Source organism: Leptonychotes weddellii, chromosome 11 (genome assembly GCF_054177405.1).
Source record: "Leptonychotes weddellii isolate Sample4059 chromosome 11, ASM5417740v2, whole genome shotgun sequence".
NCBI classification, from domain to species: Eukaryota; Metazoa; Chordata; class Mammalia; order Carnivora; family Phocidae; genus Leptonychotes; species Leptonychotes weddellii.
The window spans coordinates 4,238,628-4,256,062 of record NC_138379.1 but is presented as its reverse complement, the minus strand read 5'-3'; the positions used below and the strand labels follow the sequence as shown (position 1 = coordinate 4,256,062).

Here is a 17,435-nt window from a genome sequence, read left to right as displayed (position 1 = left end):
ATACGAACAGATGTTTTCTTCTGAATGTTTAATGTGGTTTAACTAATTTAAGATCCTGCATTTTAATTTAGGGTTATCTGGATACAGTAGTGTCTTGAATTTTAATAATATTTGTGGAGTAACCCTGAAGTTTACATCTTAGGACTGCATGTTTTTATTTATTTTTTAAAAGATTTTATTTAGTTAGAGACAGAGCAAGAGCGTGTATGCGAGAGCACGGAAGGGAGGGGGGAGTGGGAGAGACTCTCAAGCAGATTCTGTGCTGAGTGTCGAGACCAAAGCGGGGCTCGATCCCACGACCCTGAGATCACAACCTGAGCTGAAACCAAGAGTCGGACACTCAACTGACTATGCCATGTGGGTGCCCCAGATTGCACATTTTTAAATGAAGCTAGGAAACTACTGATAAGGAACTTTTTATCCACTCATTATATCATAACAAAGCTCAGTAGGCCAGATGGCCTAGGACCTTGCTATTCTAAGTATAGTTGGCAGCTTGTTAGAAATGGAGCATCTCAGGCCCCAGCCCACAGCTACTGAATCAGAACCTACAACTGAACAAGACTCCCCAAGTGACTCACATGAAAACTAATTATGGGAAGCAGTTGTCAAGGAGGACTTTTATTTAAAAATATGAGTTATTTCCTATTGCAGGAGCCACTAACAGGTAACTGCTCATCTTTTGGAACAAAGAATGGCTGGGGGAGAGGGGACCGAATACACAGGAATTCTTTCCTAAACCACTGAAAATTTTATTGTAATTCTGATGCAATGCTTCCTAAGATGGCTTACATGCTTCCGTATTTCAGTATACAAGGCATAATGAACATGACCTTTCTTCTCTTGCTTGATGACTCCAGGTCATAATTATGGGCCTTTACAGTAATACCCTGAGTATCTCTAAGACTATTATGTGAAAGTGAGTCACATTTCTTAAATATTATCAGGATCTCCTAGGAGAACAGGTGCTAGCCTCACTGGGGAAAGAAGGGAAATGGACTTAATGCAGACCAGATTTTAATTGGATACTAGGGCATCCAGTCCTGCTGACTTTCCAGACAACAGTCATCCACCTGCCTACTTACAAAATTTAGGTATCTATCCTTCTGATGGCAGGGAGCTATTTAAATAAGTTCTCAAGTCCACATCAACTTGTCACTTCATTTTATAGCAAGAAAAGGTCTATGATGACAGAAAATCACATGAAAATACCAAAGGCTCGGGGTGCCTGGGTGGCTCAGTTGGTTAGACAGCTGCCTTAGGCTCAAGTCATGATCCCGGGGTCCTGGGGTTGAGCCCCACATCAGGCTCCCTGCTCAGCAGGGAGTCTGCCTCTCCCTCTCCCCCCTGCTCATTCCCTCTCTCTCTCATTCAAATAAATAAAATCTTAAAAAAAAAAAAAGAAGAAAGAAAATACGAAAGGCTCATTTTTATCTGAATTACTTCTTTCTGGATTTAGAATATAATTGATACAAATGAATCACACTATCTCTTGTTTTAAATTCTAGCAAGGGACCGAATTAAAAGGGGAAAAAATGGCACAAGATTTCCTCTAGTCACCTTTACTCACCAATTCTTCCCTCTCCCCACTATTGGTGACTAGTCACCTGGTGATCAAGTCCCTCTAGGGCTGTCACTGGCCCTGGAGCTACAAACACCAGTGCAAGTGTGAGGGAGGTGGGAGGGATCAGGGCCCTAGAACTGGCTCGACATTCTCAGTCCCTGCTGTTACGCTCTTCCACCAGCCTTGAAAACCCTTTGCCACTCAAGTTAAGAGGTAAAGAAAAGTTGTGAAGTTCCGACTTAGTGTCTGGTGGCAATTATGAAATTATCTAATGGCCTTTTTTGAGGGAAAGATGATGTTTAAGAGAATGTAATAGATTTCAGAAGCAACGTAATACTATTTTATACAGGTGCCTTCTTAGCCCAATGGGCAGCGCTCAGTCTCATATTTTATACAGATGGCATGTGATACTCAATAAAGCACTTACGCATCTCTTTTCTTATCTGTGTACTGAACAGAAGCACATCTTTAAAAATACTCTTCCCATGATTAGCTGAATCTCAAAGGTTAAACATGATGGCAAAATTCTCTATATACAGTTGCAATTATTTAAAAGAAAAAAAGTCTACAATAAAATCATGAAAACAACCCTGATGTAACCTACTTTGAGCAGAAAAAAAATCATATACATTTTCAAGGTTTCACAAGATTTTTCTTTCAGCTAAGATAATTATCAGTAACATTTAAAATAAAATATGAGATGCTCCTCCAGCTTTATATTTTAATAGAAACAGCCTAAGATAAAATAAGAGCACAGAATTAAAACTGACAAGACCCTTGGAAGCTTTTGTTGCTTTTCTTGGCTCACATATAGAAAATCTTCTACAGCAAAGATCTTTCCTTTAATGTCATTTTAAATTCTGACTAAAAGTAAAATTAGCATCTCTTTTCTTAAATTCAACATCATCATCTGCTCCACTTCAGGATAAAGACTTACAATTACCTAGTATTCATTTTGTGTGTTTGAAAACCTAAATAGGGATCAAGAACCAAACTGGTCGCCAGATCATCATTCTCACAGAGTTCCTTGGCAGACATTCCAGAAGATGGTACATATCGACTCTGTCCTTCAAATCCCGAATTACCATTACCTACGAAAAGAAAAAGAAAGACAAGTAACTCAAATAGAAAACTACTTATATTCTAGTAATTCAGAATTGAAATTACTTGTTTCAATCTGTTTAATTAAGACCTGAGTACCTTTTGCATAAACAGAAAGCCAAATACAGTAAGTAATGGAGAGTATTTTGGTTAGTAGATGATGATATCAGGTTTCCCAAGAACAGGGTCTGACTAGGTGAGAGATCTTGGGCTCAAATGCCTTACTAGACCCTTGGAGGAAGATGAGAAACGGGATGAGTGGATGCTCATTACCATAGCAAGACAGCATCAGGAGGCGTTACAGATGGGGGGAGGGGGGAGGAAACAAGTAGAGCACAAGAAACGCTCTGCAGTGTGCCAGAAGGGTGGACCTCAAGGATCAAAAGGAGCCCTGAGGAGATCACTTCACCTGCCTGCTTTGGGGCAGGTGGATGAGAACCATCCCCACCCGGCAGGCAAAGGGTTCAGAAACTCAACTAGAAGAGTTAGGTGGCAGAAGCGGGGAAAGTAGAGAGAATGACAGGCTGATTTCCAGCCTGTATGAAACAAATTCTGAACGAATGGATAAGAACAGGGGAGTGCCGGAGATACCTAACTGAAGTAATTTGGTTTGGTGGGGAAGAAATACAGCGCAGAGAGAGGACAGGAAGGCCACACTCGTCCGGGTGAAGTTTCATCGGTGCTCAGCCATGTAGGTCAGCGATAGTCTTTTAATTATGCTAACAGTATAATCTTAAACCTCTCACAATTAAGGTGTGGAGGAATGAAAGACACAGTGAGAGGTAACCTTCTTTTCTACACTCTTTCAAAAAACAAATGAACACTAAACATCTAAGTCCCTATCAGAAGGTAAGTATATGTTTTGCAATCAAACCATTTGCACGTAGGTATGTAAAAGCTAACCAGGTTGGTATATTTTCTATTTTCTTTATTGAAATGTAATTCACAAACCATAGAATTCACCCATTTAAAGCATACAGTTTAATCGTTTTTAACGTATTCACAGAACTGTGTAGCCATCACCACAATCAATTCTGGAACATTTTCATCACCCCCAAAACAAACCCCATACCCATGAGCAGTCACTATCGATTTTCCCTTTCCCCAGCCGTTGGCAACCACTAATCTACTCTCTATTTCTATGGATTTGCCTGATCTGGAAATTTTGTATCAATGAAGTCGACAATATGTGATCTTTTGTGATTGGTTTCTTTCAATTAGCATAATGTTTTCAGGGTTCATCCATGTGGTACCATACAGCAGTACTTTATTCCTTATTATGGCCAAATAATATTCCATTGTGTGGATAGATCACATTTTGTTAGTTCATTCATCAGTTGATGGACACTGGGCTGTTTCCACTTTGGGGCTATTATGAACAATGTTTCTATGAACATTCATGTAAAAGTTTCTGTGTATACCTATGTGTTCCATTCTCTTAGGCCCATATCTAGGAGTGGAAGTGCTAGGTCATATGGTAACTCTATGTTTAACCTTCTGAGAAACTGCCAGGCTGTTTTCCAAAGTGGCTGCACCATTTTACATTCCCACCAGCAGTGTATGATTGTTTCTAAATTCTCCACATCATCACCAACATCTGCTACTATCTGTCCCTTTAATTTGACACATTCTGGCGGCTGTGAAGTGGTAGCTTGTGGTTTTGATTTGCATTTCCCAGATGACTAATGATTTCAAGCATCTTTTCACGTACTGGCCATTTGTGTATCTTGGAGAAATGTCTATTCAGATTCCTTTGCTCATTTTGAATTGGAGTTTGTCTTTTACTGCTGACTTGTAAGAGTTCTTTGTATATTCTAAATACCAGTCCTTTACCAGATACATGATTTGAAAATGGTTTTTCTTTCCCTTCTGGGAGTTTTTCTTCATGGTCTTGATGTTTCCCTTAAAGCACAAAAGTCTGTAACTTTAATGAATTTCAATTTATCTTTTATTTTTCCTTTTGTTCCTTGTGCTTTTAGTGTCCTAAGAAACCACTGCCTAGTCCAAAGTCATGAAAATGTATGCTTATGTTCCCTAGGAATTTTATACTTAAGGTTTTGATCCATTTGAGTTAATGTCTCACACATACTACGAGGTCGGGTCCAACTTCATCCTTTTGCATGTGGATATCCAGTTTTCCAGCATCATTTATTGAAAGACCATTCTTTCCCCAATTAATTTTCTTGGAATGCTTGTCGAAAATCAACTGATTGCAAACATGAGGGTTCATTTCCAGACTCTCGAATCTATTCCATCGATGTATGTCTAGCCACATGCCAAAATAACACTGTGGTTTTGTATTAAGTTTTGAAAATGAGGAGTGCATGTGTGCCATCTTTGTTCTTTTTCAAGACTGTTTTGGCTACTCTGGGTCCCCTGAATTTCCATAAGAATTTTAGGACTGGCTTGCCAATTTCTCTGCAAAGGAGCCAATTGAGATTTTGATAGGGACTGTGTTCAATCTGTAGATCATTTGGGGAGTACTGCCATCGTAATATTAAGTCTTCTAATCAATGAACATGGGATGTCTTTCCACTTATTTAGGTCTTTTTAAATTTCTTTCAACAATGACTTGTAGTTTCCAGAGTGTAAGTTTTATACTTTTATTCTTTGCATATTGATCTATCCTGCTGAACTCATTTATCAGTTCCAATAGCTTTTAAGTGGATTCCTTTTTATATACACAATCATGTCATCTGCAAACAGATTATTTTACTTCTTCCTTTCCAATCTGGATGCCTTTTAGTTAATTTTCTTGCCTAACTGCTGTGGTTAGAACCTCTAGCACAAGGCTGAATAGAAGTGGTAAGAACAGATATTATTGTCTTGTTCCCGATCTCAAGGGAAAAGCATTTAATCTTTCACCATTAAATAGGACATCAGCTGTGGGTTTTTGTAGACGTCCTTTATCAGGTTGAAGAATTTCCTTCTATTCCTGGTTTGTCGAGTGTTTTTACCCTGTAAGGGTCTTGTTGAATTCTGTCAAATGCTTTTTCTGCATCTACTGGAATGATCCTAGGGTTTTTGTCCTTCATGTTATTGATGTGGTAGTATTACATTAATTTTCAGATACTAAGACAACTTTGCATTCCTGGAATAAATCCCACTTGCTTATGTTATAGAACCCTTCCCACTTCTTGCTGGATTTGCTTAGTATTTTAGTGAAGATTTTGTGTCCATATTTCTTAGAGATATTGGTCTGTAGTTCTTTGGGTATTTTTTGCTTGTGATATCTTTGGTTTTGGTGGCATAATAATAGTGGTCTCATTGAATGAGGAAGTGCTCCCTTACCTTCTATTTTTTGGAACAGTGTGTAAAGAATTGGTGTTAATTCTTCTTTAAATATCTGCCAGTATTCACCAACAAAGCCATCCAGGCCTGAGATTTTCTTAGCAGTGTTTTTAAAAAATTACTGATTCAACCTCTTTACTCGTTACGGTTTATTCAGATGTTGTATTTCTTCTTGAATCAGTTTTGGTAGTTTGTTCTTTCTACGAATTTATTTAATCTAAGTTATCTAATGTATTGGTATCCAGGTGTTCACAATATTGAGTTGTAACCTTTTTTTTTTTTTTTTTACTTCTGTGAGGCAGTAGTAATGTCCCCTCTTTCATCTTGAGGCTTCTCTTTTTCTTGGTTAGTCTTGGGTAAAGGTTTGCCAATTTTGTTGATTTTTTTTTTTTCAAAGAGTCATCTTTTAGCTTTGCTGATTTTCTGTTGTCCTTCTACTTCTCTATTTGTAAATTTCCACTCTATTATTTCCTTCTGCTTGCTTTGGGTTTAGTTTTCTCTGCTTTTTCTGGTGTTTTAAAGTAAGAAGTTAGGTTACTGATGAAGAGTGATCTTTCTTCTTTTTTAATACAGTTGTTCACAACTATAAATTTTCCTCTAAGCACTGCTTTAGCTGCATCCTGTAAGTTTTAGTATGTTGTATCCTCATTTTCAATCATCTTGAAGTACTTTCTCATTTCTCTTTGGACTTCCTCAACTCATTGGTTATTTAGGAGTGTGTTGTTTAATTTACACATATTTGTGATTTTCTCAAATTTCTGTTATTCACTTCTAATTTTACTCCATTGTAACCAGAGAACATATACACTGTATGATTCCAATCCTTTAACATTTATTGAGGCTTGTTGCACGGCCTAGCCTATGGTCTACCCTGAAGGATATTCCATGTGCACCTAAGAAGAATGTGCATTCTGTTGTCATTGGGTGGTCCTTTATACAGATGTCCATCAGGAAGAACTAGTTTAGAGTACTCTTTCTTTCTTCCCCGTTGATCTTTTGCATAGTTGTTCAATTCATTATTGAAAGTGGGAAACTGAAGTCTCCAAATTACTGTTGAGTTGTCTATTTCTCCCTTTAGTTTTGTCCATTTCTGTATCACGTACTTTGAGGCTCTGCTGTTAGGTGAAGTCACTGTAGTTATTGAGGATGGAGCACAACTTTGTTTTGCTTCATCGTTGGCTCTCACTTTGTACCATTCTTGTCTAGTGACATTCAATGTGACGCTGTCCATCTTCACACTCGCTGGATTTTCCCAGCCTGTCCTCAGAATCGGTCTACTCTTGGCAAATTGTAGCACATGTAACGATCATTTTCTACATTATTATGTACCTCCAACAATTAAACTAATTAAGACCTTTTGCTCTATCATGCACAAAAGGAGGCCAACAGCCATTTGAAAAAACAAACAAACAAAAACAACCAAAAAAAAGTTGCCTAATTTACTGACCAGAGCCAATACCACCTGCTACGGTCACTAATTTCTCATTTCCTTCAGGTTCCCATCACATGCTCCGGGGTGAGCAGGTGTCCGTGAGGAGGAGAATCCATTCAGTCTTGGGCTCTCTAACTCCTATCTCAAGCAGGGCTTTCTGCCTAGTTTTTTACAGAAACAGTGACCTGTGCTGATATGGAAATGTTAAGCGCCCTGGGCCCAATAAACTGCATGAACCTCTAAACAGTAGGAAGATAATCAGTTGGAACTGGTGCAATCTATGTGAAACTGCTGCAAGTCTTAGGAAAATCCAACTCTACTCAGGGCAGGGAAACCGCAACATAAACTAAAACTATTCTGTAGGGGGGCTACATTAACCTCAGGAGAAGCAAGAACTTAGAAAGCTATCCTCCTCAACATGGCCGTACGCGGTTGGATATCTTCATGTAGCTGCCTACTTAGGTTCACACTTACCCTGGGGCACTTTCCTGCTCTCAAAAGAACTACTTCCTGAACTCTTAACAGTAGCCTCCTTCTCACCAAGAGGTAGCAAGGTAAAAAAGTAACTCATTATCACCAGTGCTCCAGTGTCAGGATAAATGACTGTTCACCCCGTAAAAATAGGGCAACAATTTGGGAAGCTGCCCTAAATTCCACTTCTCCTGTAGAGATGACTTGATTATTCATGTTGCTAAGTTTTCAAAGAAAGACATACTTATACTTACATCAGATGTAAAAAATATGATTTGAACTTATAGGAAATCCAGTGGCAGCACTTTAATATTTTTTTATAGAACAGATTAAGCACTCAGGTATACATTCTACAAAATATAACTTAGGTCATGGATATAAGGGCATAATTATAGTTATCATATTAAGCATTAAACTAGAGGTATGCACATCAGATGAGAATAAGAACTGTTATAACTTTGAAAGGGTAAAAAAAACCCCAGTTATCTGTGAGAACATGAACAAGTGTTCTGAAAACAACAGAGACAGAATATATGTTACAAGCCGCAAAGAATTACCGGCCAGATCACAATGAAAAGGACAGTTGCACTGTGTACATACATCTGCTTGACCTCCTCTCAACTGCGTGTTTGCCAGCCTTCGTGGCCTCCTTCCCCGTGTGCTGCAATTTTGATGGACTCTGCTGATGGTCATTAGACAACTTGCCTCCACTCCTCCTGCCATTCACCACCATGTTCTTGGATTCTCCCAACCACTTCATGCCCACAGACCGCCTGACCCAGGTGCATTGAGTCGCTCTCTTCAGATAGCTCAGAGAATAATCCCAACGTTCTCTCCTGACAGAAACAAAATATAGAAAACAAAACCGGGAGGTAAATACATAAAAGACCATACTACCCGGACCCTTGAGAAAGATATAAAGTATTAACTCTTTGGTGCTGGGAGCGTGGAGGAGCAGCAGGGCCACAAGGAGGGAAGAATGGGAGCAGCCAAGGCCCAGCCGCCGCCGTGGGCACCCCACCAAGCACACCAAGTCCGTGCAGAGCAGATCCAAGGTGTGCCACAGTGCTGCTCAAGGTCTCCAAGGACAAGCGCACCCTCAAGCTCACTGAGGAAAAGGTGGGGCCACACATCTGTGCCAAGAGGAAAAGACAGGAGCTGAGCGACTCCCTGGCAGCCATGAGGAAGGTGGCAGCCAAGGACCGAACTCCACCCCTCTGTATGTCATAAAGCCTTTTTTTGGTGGGGGGAGGTAATTTAGTAACTAACATTTCCACTCTTTAAAGACCACTTGGTGCCCCAAGCCATCCAGTGTCATGCTGAGGTCTCCAGCACCCCCAGACTCTGAGGGGAGCTCACTCTGCCGTGCACATTGCTTGTGCTGTGCATAGAGACTGGTAAATAGTAAATGCTCCATAAGTACTTACCTTTCAGTTACCAGTAAGATTCATTCTGCACCTTGTTATGTTGGCATTTAGGTACACCTCAACAATCTGCTCAAATGACATGTTTTGGTAACAGCACATTAACTGTGAGTAAACTACCAGGAAGTTCTCTCTTCTGTTATGAGGAAAGCTTAAGAAAAAGTATCTAAGTTAAGCTTTGTCCACAACAGCTTTGTCTTTTGTTGTTAATTTAAAGTCAACGGTCAAGGTTCTTCAGAGACTGATACTCAAATATCAAAGTATTGCCCATCATGAAATGTCTGCCTTTACAACAGCAACGAAAACTGAGGAATTACATTTACCAATACAGAGCTATCCTTCACCGTCTGAATTTTAATTAGCTGAATTTGGGAACTGAATGATTTGGATAGTGAGGGATGCTTGTAATTTATAAGGACCTTTGCAAGTAAGGGTATAACAGGTTACATTTTGCTGGTAATGGAACGAGAATAGGGATGTCCATGGCATCACCTCATTATGGAATTACGCTTTATTATAAATCAGACTAAAAGAGTTTCAGGATAAGAAAGTGCAAACACACAGAACTTCAGAGCTAAAGGGGCTTTAAGACCCTAGTACAGCTCTTTCGATTTGCAGATGGAACCACCGCCACAGAGGCTGAGAGGTCCCATGGCCCAGGCCACACCATCGGGCTGCGGCAGAATGAGGAGAACCCAGCACTGCTGCCTGAGGCTTTCTCACTACCCCATACAAAAGCCAATTTCCCTTATTTTTTAAAAAACACAAATGATACATTACTTTGAAGTACTTCTAGAAATGTACACCTGGTCATAACTCTAATGATACCCGACAAAAATACAAAACATTAATTTTTTAAAAATCCTTATTTATTTTAGAGATGCGTGCACATGTGCAAGTCGGGGGAAGGACAGAGGGGGAGAGAGAGGTTCCAAAGCAGACTCCCTGCTGAGCGCAGAGCCCGACGCGGGGCTCATTCCCACGATCCTGAGATTAGGACCTGAGCCAAAACCAAGAGTAGACGCTTAACCGGCTAAGCCACCCAGGCGCCCCGCAACTACTTTCTGTATTGTTTTAAACCGTAAAATACTGAAGTTATAACCTGATCTCTTCAAGTCCTCTTCTTTCTCAAGGTGCCTCTGCTGTTAAAGGCAGTGAGTGAAGCCCCCGCCCGCGCAAAGACATGGCAGGAATCACGGCCACTATGGACAGCAACCCCCCTACCACCTGCCCTTCTGCCTTCTGCTTCACGCCCTAGTTCTGCACCTTCAGAGGAAAAGAACAAGAAGGAGAAGGTAAAGTGCTTTTGGTCCTTTAGGAAGTCCATCTCAAGAATGCCCTCCTAGAACACACAGTTTATGGAGCATGACTGAAGAATGTGTTTTCAGGACTCAGGAGTCCTAATACCCTTCAACGGTGAGACATAAAATAGAACCACATGGAACAGAAAAGAGCAATTAAGAGAGAATTAAGAGAGAAAAGAAATAGCAAGTTATCTCTCCACAGAGAATCCGGAATCCCAACCCCGATTCTCACTCAGAGATAAAAAGCAGAAAACCCGGGATGAAGCCCAGCAACTTGCCCTTAGTAAAGCCCCCCACATGGTTCTGAAGTAAACTCCAGTGTGAGAACTATTGTTCTCAGTTACTTACTCATTCACTTGATCATTTGTTGGGGCAAAGAACAGATGCCAAAATTTTAATCTGAGGAAATTATACCTATTGACCCAGTTTTTTCCCTGAGAATTAGGAAAGTTCACCAATAAATCATTTGAGTAGCACACTTCAGCTCAGTTCATGGAACAGAGACTGAGATCCACTCTAACTTATAATTTCAACTAAATTGAAGATTAATGATCGATCCAAACTGGAGCAAACTCATAACCTTTAGTCTCATTTATACTGCAATCAACTGATATTATTTTGTTTGAACTTAAGTACTAAGGTATCACTCTGTCAATAAGAGAAAGTGAAAGCTGAATTTCACTAGTATGAATACACTGCACATGTCTGGATATATTCTAACGGAGGCTCCAATACTCTCCACTTGTCCAGATAACAACGGTTGTCATCGAGACAAAAAACTTTACTTATGTTCACAAATGAATTATTTTGTAAAACCAGTTCTAGTGAAACCATCAGAAATTTGGGAGCTACTTATGAATTTCTAGCTCAAGGGGCGCCTGGGTGGCTCAGTCGGTTAACGGTCTGCCTTCGGCTCGGGTCATGATCCTGGGGTCTTGGGATCGAGCCCCGCGTCGGGCTCCCTGCTCAGCGGGGAGCCTGCTTCTCCCTCTCTCTCTGCCCCTCCTCCTGCTCGTACTCGCTCTCTCAAACAAATAAAATCTTAAAAAAATAATAAATTTCGGGGCGCCTGGGTGGCTCAGTTGGTTAAGCGACTGCCTTCGGCTCAGGTCATGATCCCGGAGTCCCGGGATCGAGTCCCACGTCAGGCTCCCTGCTCAGCAGGGAGTCTGCTTCTCCCTCTGACCCTCCTCCCTCTCATGCTCTCTGTCTCTCATTCTCTCTCTCGCAAATAAATAAAATCTTTAAAAAAAAAAAAATTTCTAGCTCAAAACGAATATACACTCTACTAATTCTCTGGTCATTGATTGTTCTGCCCTCCTGAGTGTGGAATCTGTTCTTGTTGGCATGGTTTTCCTGTAAGACCACAAGCTGAAAGAGTACTTACATATTAAAGGTGGAGATGGAATTTCAAAGGCTAACACAGCTGATACTGCAGTAGACTGTGGAGAAACAGAAGTTGAGGACACTGGGTGGCTAGCAAAGCCTAAAGGTTTCACAGCTCCCACGGAGGTCCCACTCCCAACAAAAGCAAAGTGCCGTCTCTCTGGCCTGGGACACAGATGGCTCACACAGAAACACCACCATGGTCTTGGCTTGGTTGACAGTGTCTGAGCTAACTGGCCACTAACTATATTTAGAAGTAAAAATTACCTGCAATTTATCCCAAAATTGGAAGAAAAAAATTTTAAGAAAGGAGTACTGGCCACTCCTTAAATGGCGTAACAACTACAAATCTTTCTGTTAGGATTTCCCAATACAGTTGACCCTTGAACAACATGGGTTTGAACGGTGAGCGTCCACTTCTTTGTAGGAAAAAAAAAAAATTTTTTTTTTCTTTAAGATCTTATTTGTTTATTTGACAGAGAGAGAGAGACAGCGAGAGAGGGAACACAAGCAGGCGGAGTGGGAGAGAGAGAAGCAGGCTTCTGGCCGAGCAGGGAGCCTGATGCTGGGCTCGATCCCAGGACCCCGGGATCATGACCTGAGCCCGAGGCAGATGCTTAACGGCTGAGCCATCCAGGTGCTCCGAATTTTTTTTTAATACAGTACAGCACTATAGACGTATTTTCTCTTCCTTATGATTTTCTCAATAACATCTTCTGTAGCTTTACATTATTGTAAGAATACAGTGTATAATACATGTAACATACAAAATTTGTGTTAACCACTTATTTTGTCTCAAAGGCTTCTGGTCAACAGTAGGCTAATAGTTAAGTTTCTAAGGAGTCCAAAGTTGTTTGTAGAATTTTGACTGCACGGGGGGGTTCAAGGGTGTGTAAAAATATCAGGAAAATTATTAGACATCTACTATATTCCTGTTCCAGGCCCTGAGGATACAGCAAAAAACAAAAACAGGTTTCTGCCCTCATATGTGCTTATATTCTAATGAAGAAATCTCTAGGAAATAACAAGTTAACACATCAACGCCAGCACCTTGGAGAAAATAAAGCAGTCTGTAAGTAGCAGGGAGTGCTTCAGGTGGTGCAAGGTGGGGGGGGATGCCAGGCAGCAATGGGGAGCATGCACCAGCAAAGGGCAAGCACAAACCTGGGGGAGAAAAGCAGCAGGTGTGCAGAGGACCAGCATGGTGCCTAGTGTGGCTGTGGTGGGGTGAGTGGGGCAGGGGCAGAAGGGAGGTCAGATGGGCCGCTGGAACATGTAACAGAGGGCCTCCAAGCCACTGCTGAGACTTGGGCATGAACTCTCAGGGAGATGGAAAGCAGGAATGACGTGGTTCAAGTTACCATTTTAAAGGCCCACACTTAGCTGCTTGCTACGTGGAGAAAAGCTCACAAATAAATGCTTTTAAAAAAAGCAAATTTAATGCCACTACAAGTAACTGGGGGACATGAGAGAAAACACCAGTTAAGAGGCTACTGCAATGAACCAGAGGATACTGGGTGGGGGCTTGGAGCAGCACAGGTGGTGAGAAGTAACTGGTTTCGAGATCTCTTCTGAAGGTTCGAGGATAGGTTCGAGGATAGACAGGATCTGTGAAAGAAAGAGGACTCTAATATGCCTCCGAACTGAAGGACACTTTTTACAGAGGTGGCAAAGACCACAGGAAGCTCAGGTTTTGGCAGGGGTTGGGGCACAGGAGTTTGGTTTCGGTCATGTGTGAGATGCCCAGCAGAGACCAAGCAGAGACGCCGAATGGGCCTCGGGATACAAGGGCCTGGAGTACCGGTCAGGCTGGTCAGAGCACTAATGGGACAGGAAATCACCTGGGGGGTGAGTATAGATGAAAGAAGTCTAAGGACAGAGGGGGCAGCCCTCAAGACGAGGAGCTAGCAGCAAAGGATACTGAAAGGGGCAACTAGGGAGGGAGGGAGGAGAAGCAAGAGCAAACAAGGGATCAGTGCTTCAGGAAGGAGTGACCCACTCGGGCACAGGCTGCAGATGCTCACAAGGCAAAGCTCTCTCTCAGGAACTGAGACTCACGGACAGGATGGGCCACTGACGATCTGAGAGCCCCTCTCAGAAACGACAGAGAACTTCTAAAATGGACGTGAGTCTTGAAACATGGGCTTGTGGGGAAAGAGTCAGATGGCAGAGGGGAACGTAAGGAATAACGAACAGAAAGAGTCCTAAGTTCTAGGTCATTTGTTTCAAATGAGAGGAGAAAATTGCACATGACTGAAGGACACATGTAAATTAAACTCAGAGAATGGGATGATGGGAAGGGGTTAATTTGAGAATAGCAGTTTATAAGGATTTTTCTTTAAAAAAAAAAAATTAAGTTTTTTTCTGGGGAACGGAGCCCCACATCAGGCTCCCTGCTCCGTGGAGAGCCTGCTTCTCCCTCTCCCTCTGCCACTCCCCGTGCTTGGGCCCTCTTGCTTGCTCTCTTTCTCAAATAAAATAAATAAAATCTTAAAAAAAAAAGTTTTTAAAAGAACAGGGTAGTTTTCTATTGGAGTGAGAAAGACCATCTGAGTGTAACAGGGCGGAGTTCCTGAGAGCACTGTGCAAGGCTCTGCTCCCTCTATTTTTATGGGTGTTCACAAGAATGATGCAAGCGGGCTCTAAGGAAACACAGTTGTGCCAATGTTCCGGGCCACGCAGCACCAGGCCCCCGAGGCTCACCGGTCTGAAGTCAACAGGAAAGGGGGATTCACCTCACGGGGCTTCACTGGGCCAACACGTGGGGACGGAAGCACCTACTTCAGATTCTACTATCAAACATAAATTGTATTTATTTTTTAAAAGATTTTATTTATTCACTTGAGACACAGAGATACAGACAGAGCGTGCATGAGCAGGAAGAGAGGCAGAGGGAGAGGGAGAAGCAGGCTGCCCACCGAGCAGAGAGCCCGATGCGGGGCTCGATCCCAGGACCCCGGGATCAAGACACGAGCTGAAGGCAGACGCTTAACCATCTGAGCCACCCAGGTGCCCCTTAAACATAAGTTTTGAAAAAGGCAGGCAATTCGTGATAATACAAAATGTATTTGAAAACCGCTAAACTAAGAGTTGCACTTAAAGAGGAAACTTTTTAGGGGCGCCTGGCGGGCTCAATCAGTGGAGCATGTGACTCTTGATCTCGGGGTCGTGAGTTAGAGCCCCACATTGGGTATAGAGATTACTTAAAAATAAAAAATCTTAAAAAATAGATGAGGAAACTTGATACCATAATACCACTACGGTAAGAGGCAAACAGGCGCACACCACCCCCACCCGTCCCAAATCACCAACAACATTCCTCGTCTTGGGGGGAACGGGATTAGCATTAAAAAAATTCCTGCCCCAAATGTTTACTATTTATAATTAGAAAAAAACCACCAAACAAAAAACCTTCTGACACTTGAAAAATTTTCAAAGGAAAGCACAGAGTTGTTTGGTTCCTGTCAAGTACCCTGTACCGTTCCCAGCAGTGACAGATCCTGGACAAATGTCAATGACCTTCTCTCCTTCCACTGCCCCTTTGTGGACACACGGGGTTATAAACTGTTAAGTGACTTTAGACTTAACTGCTCATGCCCAATTGGAAAACTCTGGTACCAATCCTTTCCTACTTAAAGCTTTTGGATGTTTCCTGCTGAATGTCTTAAATACAAACCAGGATTTTAAAAACTGTGTCAGAAAAATGAAAACACTGATTTTAAAAGAATCAAGAATTTTCATATAATTCCTGCAATATTACCAAGAATTCTCTAACCAGTTTACATGTTGAACTTATCTCAGTTTATCATGGAGAAGTTATCCAGTGACAAAGAAACAAGTCCCAAGGGGTTGAGAACGTAACACACATTTTTAAAAAGCAGACTCCAGCTTGCTGGAGGACTTTTGGAAAACTTCACCGAGAAAAAGCAGAGCAAACACTTTTCAAGTGATTCAGCTACAATATGCTGAGAAAACAATTCAAAACACCAAATGGTTAACAGTATTATCTCTGGAGAATGAGATCACGAGCAATTTTTTTTTTAAAGATTTTATTTATTTGACAGAGACAGCGAGAGAGGGAACACAAGCAGGGGGGAGTGGGAGAGGGAGAAGCAGGCCTCCCGCAGAGCAGGGAGCCTGATGCGGGCTCGATCCCAGGACCCTGGGATCATGACCCAAGCCGAAGGCAGATGCCCAATGACTGAGCCACCCAGGCGCCCCAATTTTTTTGTTACATGGTATATTTTTCACAAGGTTCAACTTTTCAAAATGAGCATGTATTACTTTTATAATAAAAATTTAAACATATAAAAAGGAAAATAAAACAGACATCACAAAAATCCTTCTTCATCATTCTTATGCATGTAAGTTAAAGCCAATTTCTAAAACCTTAAATACAGGAATTCAACATCAGGTAAGTCACATGTCACTGAAATACTTCCACACGTTTCTGATGCCTTTGCTTGTGGACTGACTCTGTGATGTTCAAGTGCCACAATCCCAGACTCCCTGGAGCTTTGTATTTAAAATAAGCACAAGGAAGACAAACACAAATAAAGAGCATAAAAATAAAAGAAAGCACTATCCAAAGAGGAGACAAAAAGCAAACACACACACCCCAAAGGAACAAAAGCGCCCACACTGGACCAGGAGTGACCGCACAGGCTAGGGTCAGTGCCAACAATGTCCGAGTTCCATTCTAGGCTCACATGCCAGGCCTACACGCAATAGCAAAAACAAAAGTATTTGGAAATCGTTATGAACCACCATTAACAGAACTTACCTTGCCGGTGCCTATGAAGGTCTTGCATGACGCAGCCCTGCCCCCTCACCCCTCACTCCGTCTACAACTCCAGACACAGCCCAGTTCTCATCCTGCTAGTTTGCTAGGCGCGTTCCCTACACAGGGCCTTTGTACTTGGGATGCTGTCAAGCTGCCCACCAGCCCCCGCCCCCAACCCCAGCCCTCCATCCCATAGACTGCCTTGTTATACGCTTTCTCTTTCATGGCGCTTAGTACAACTGTACTTACTTCTTCATGTAATAACTTGGTAATACTTGGCTTCCCCACTGCAGTGCACGCTAGCTAAGGTACACTTTCGTATCACTGGAACCTAGCACAAGGCCCAACAGACCAGAGGTCCATCATATCACATCCCCCCTCTAGTCACAAACCTAACTGCTACATGTGAGCCCAACTGGTGATTAGTTCTTTCTCTTAAATCTGAAGTTACAAAAGGCTCTACAATAATAGATCAAGGAAACAAATCAGTCTTTATCAATGGTTATTCCAAATCCATCTGTAATCAATATATATTCAAGGCTCCATGGAATCCTAGAACAATAATTCATACTATCAGGCCAATATAAGAAGCCCCATGAAGCTATCAGAAGCACCTGTGGTCAATATTCCACATTATAATACAGTAAGACTGTAATACACTTTGACAAGACCGTTACCT

The 17,435-nt window shown here is 41.8% G+C and overlaps 1 protein-coding gene across 6 annotated transcripts in view; it reads right to left on the bottom strand.

Annotated features, from left to right (window-relative positions):
* Window positions 1–17,435, bottom strand: part of KMT5B (lysine methyltransferase 5B) — a 54,942-nt gene that overhangs the window by 27,055 nt on the left and 10,452 nt on the right. For 5 of the 6 annotated variants that reach the window (XM_081797657.1, XM_081797656.1, XM_081797654.1 and 2 more), the window contains exons 2-3: window positions 8,460–8,695; window positions 2,508–2,655 (exon numbers count right to left, since the gene is read on the bottom strand). In XM_081797657.1, the coding sequence (XP_081653783.1) occupies window positions 2,508–2,655; window positions 8,460–8,619 (308 nt within the window). In that variant the 5' untranslated portion in view covers window positions 8,620–8,695. The remainder of the gene's footprint in view (window positions 1–2,507; window positions 2,656–8,459; window positions 8,696–17,435) is intronic. The other variant, XM_081797658.1, reaches the window with a different exon arrangement.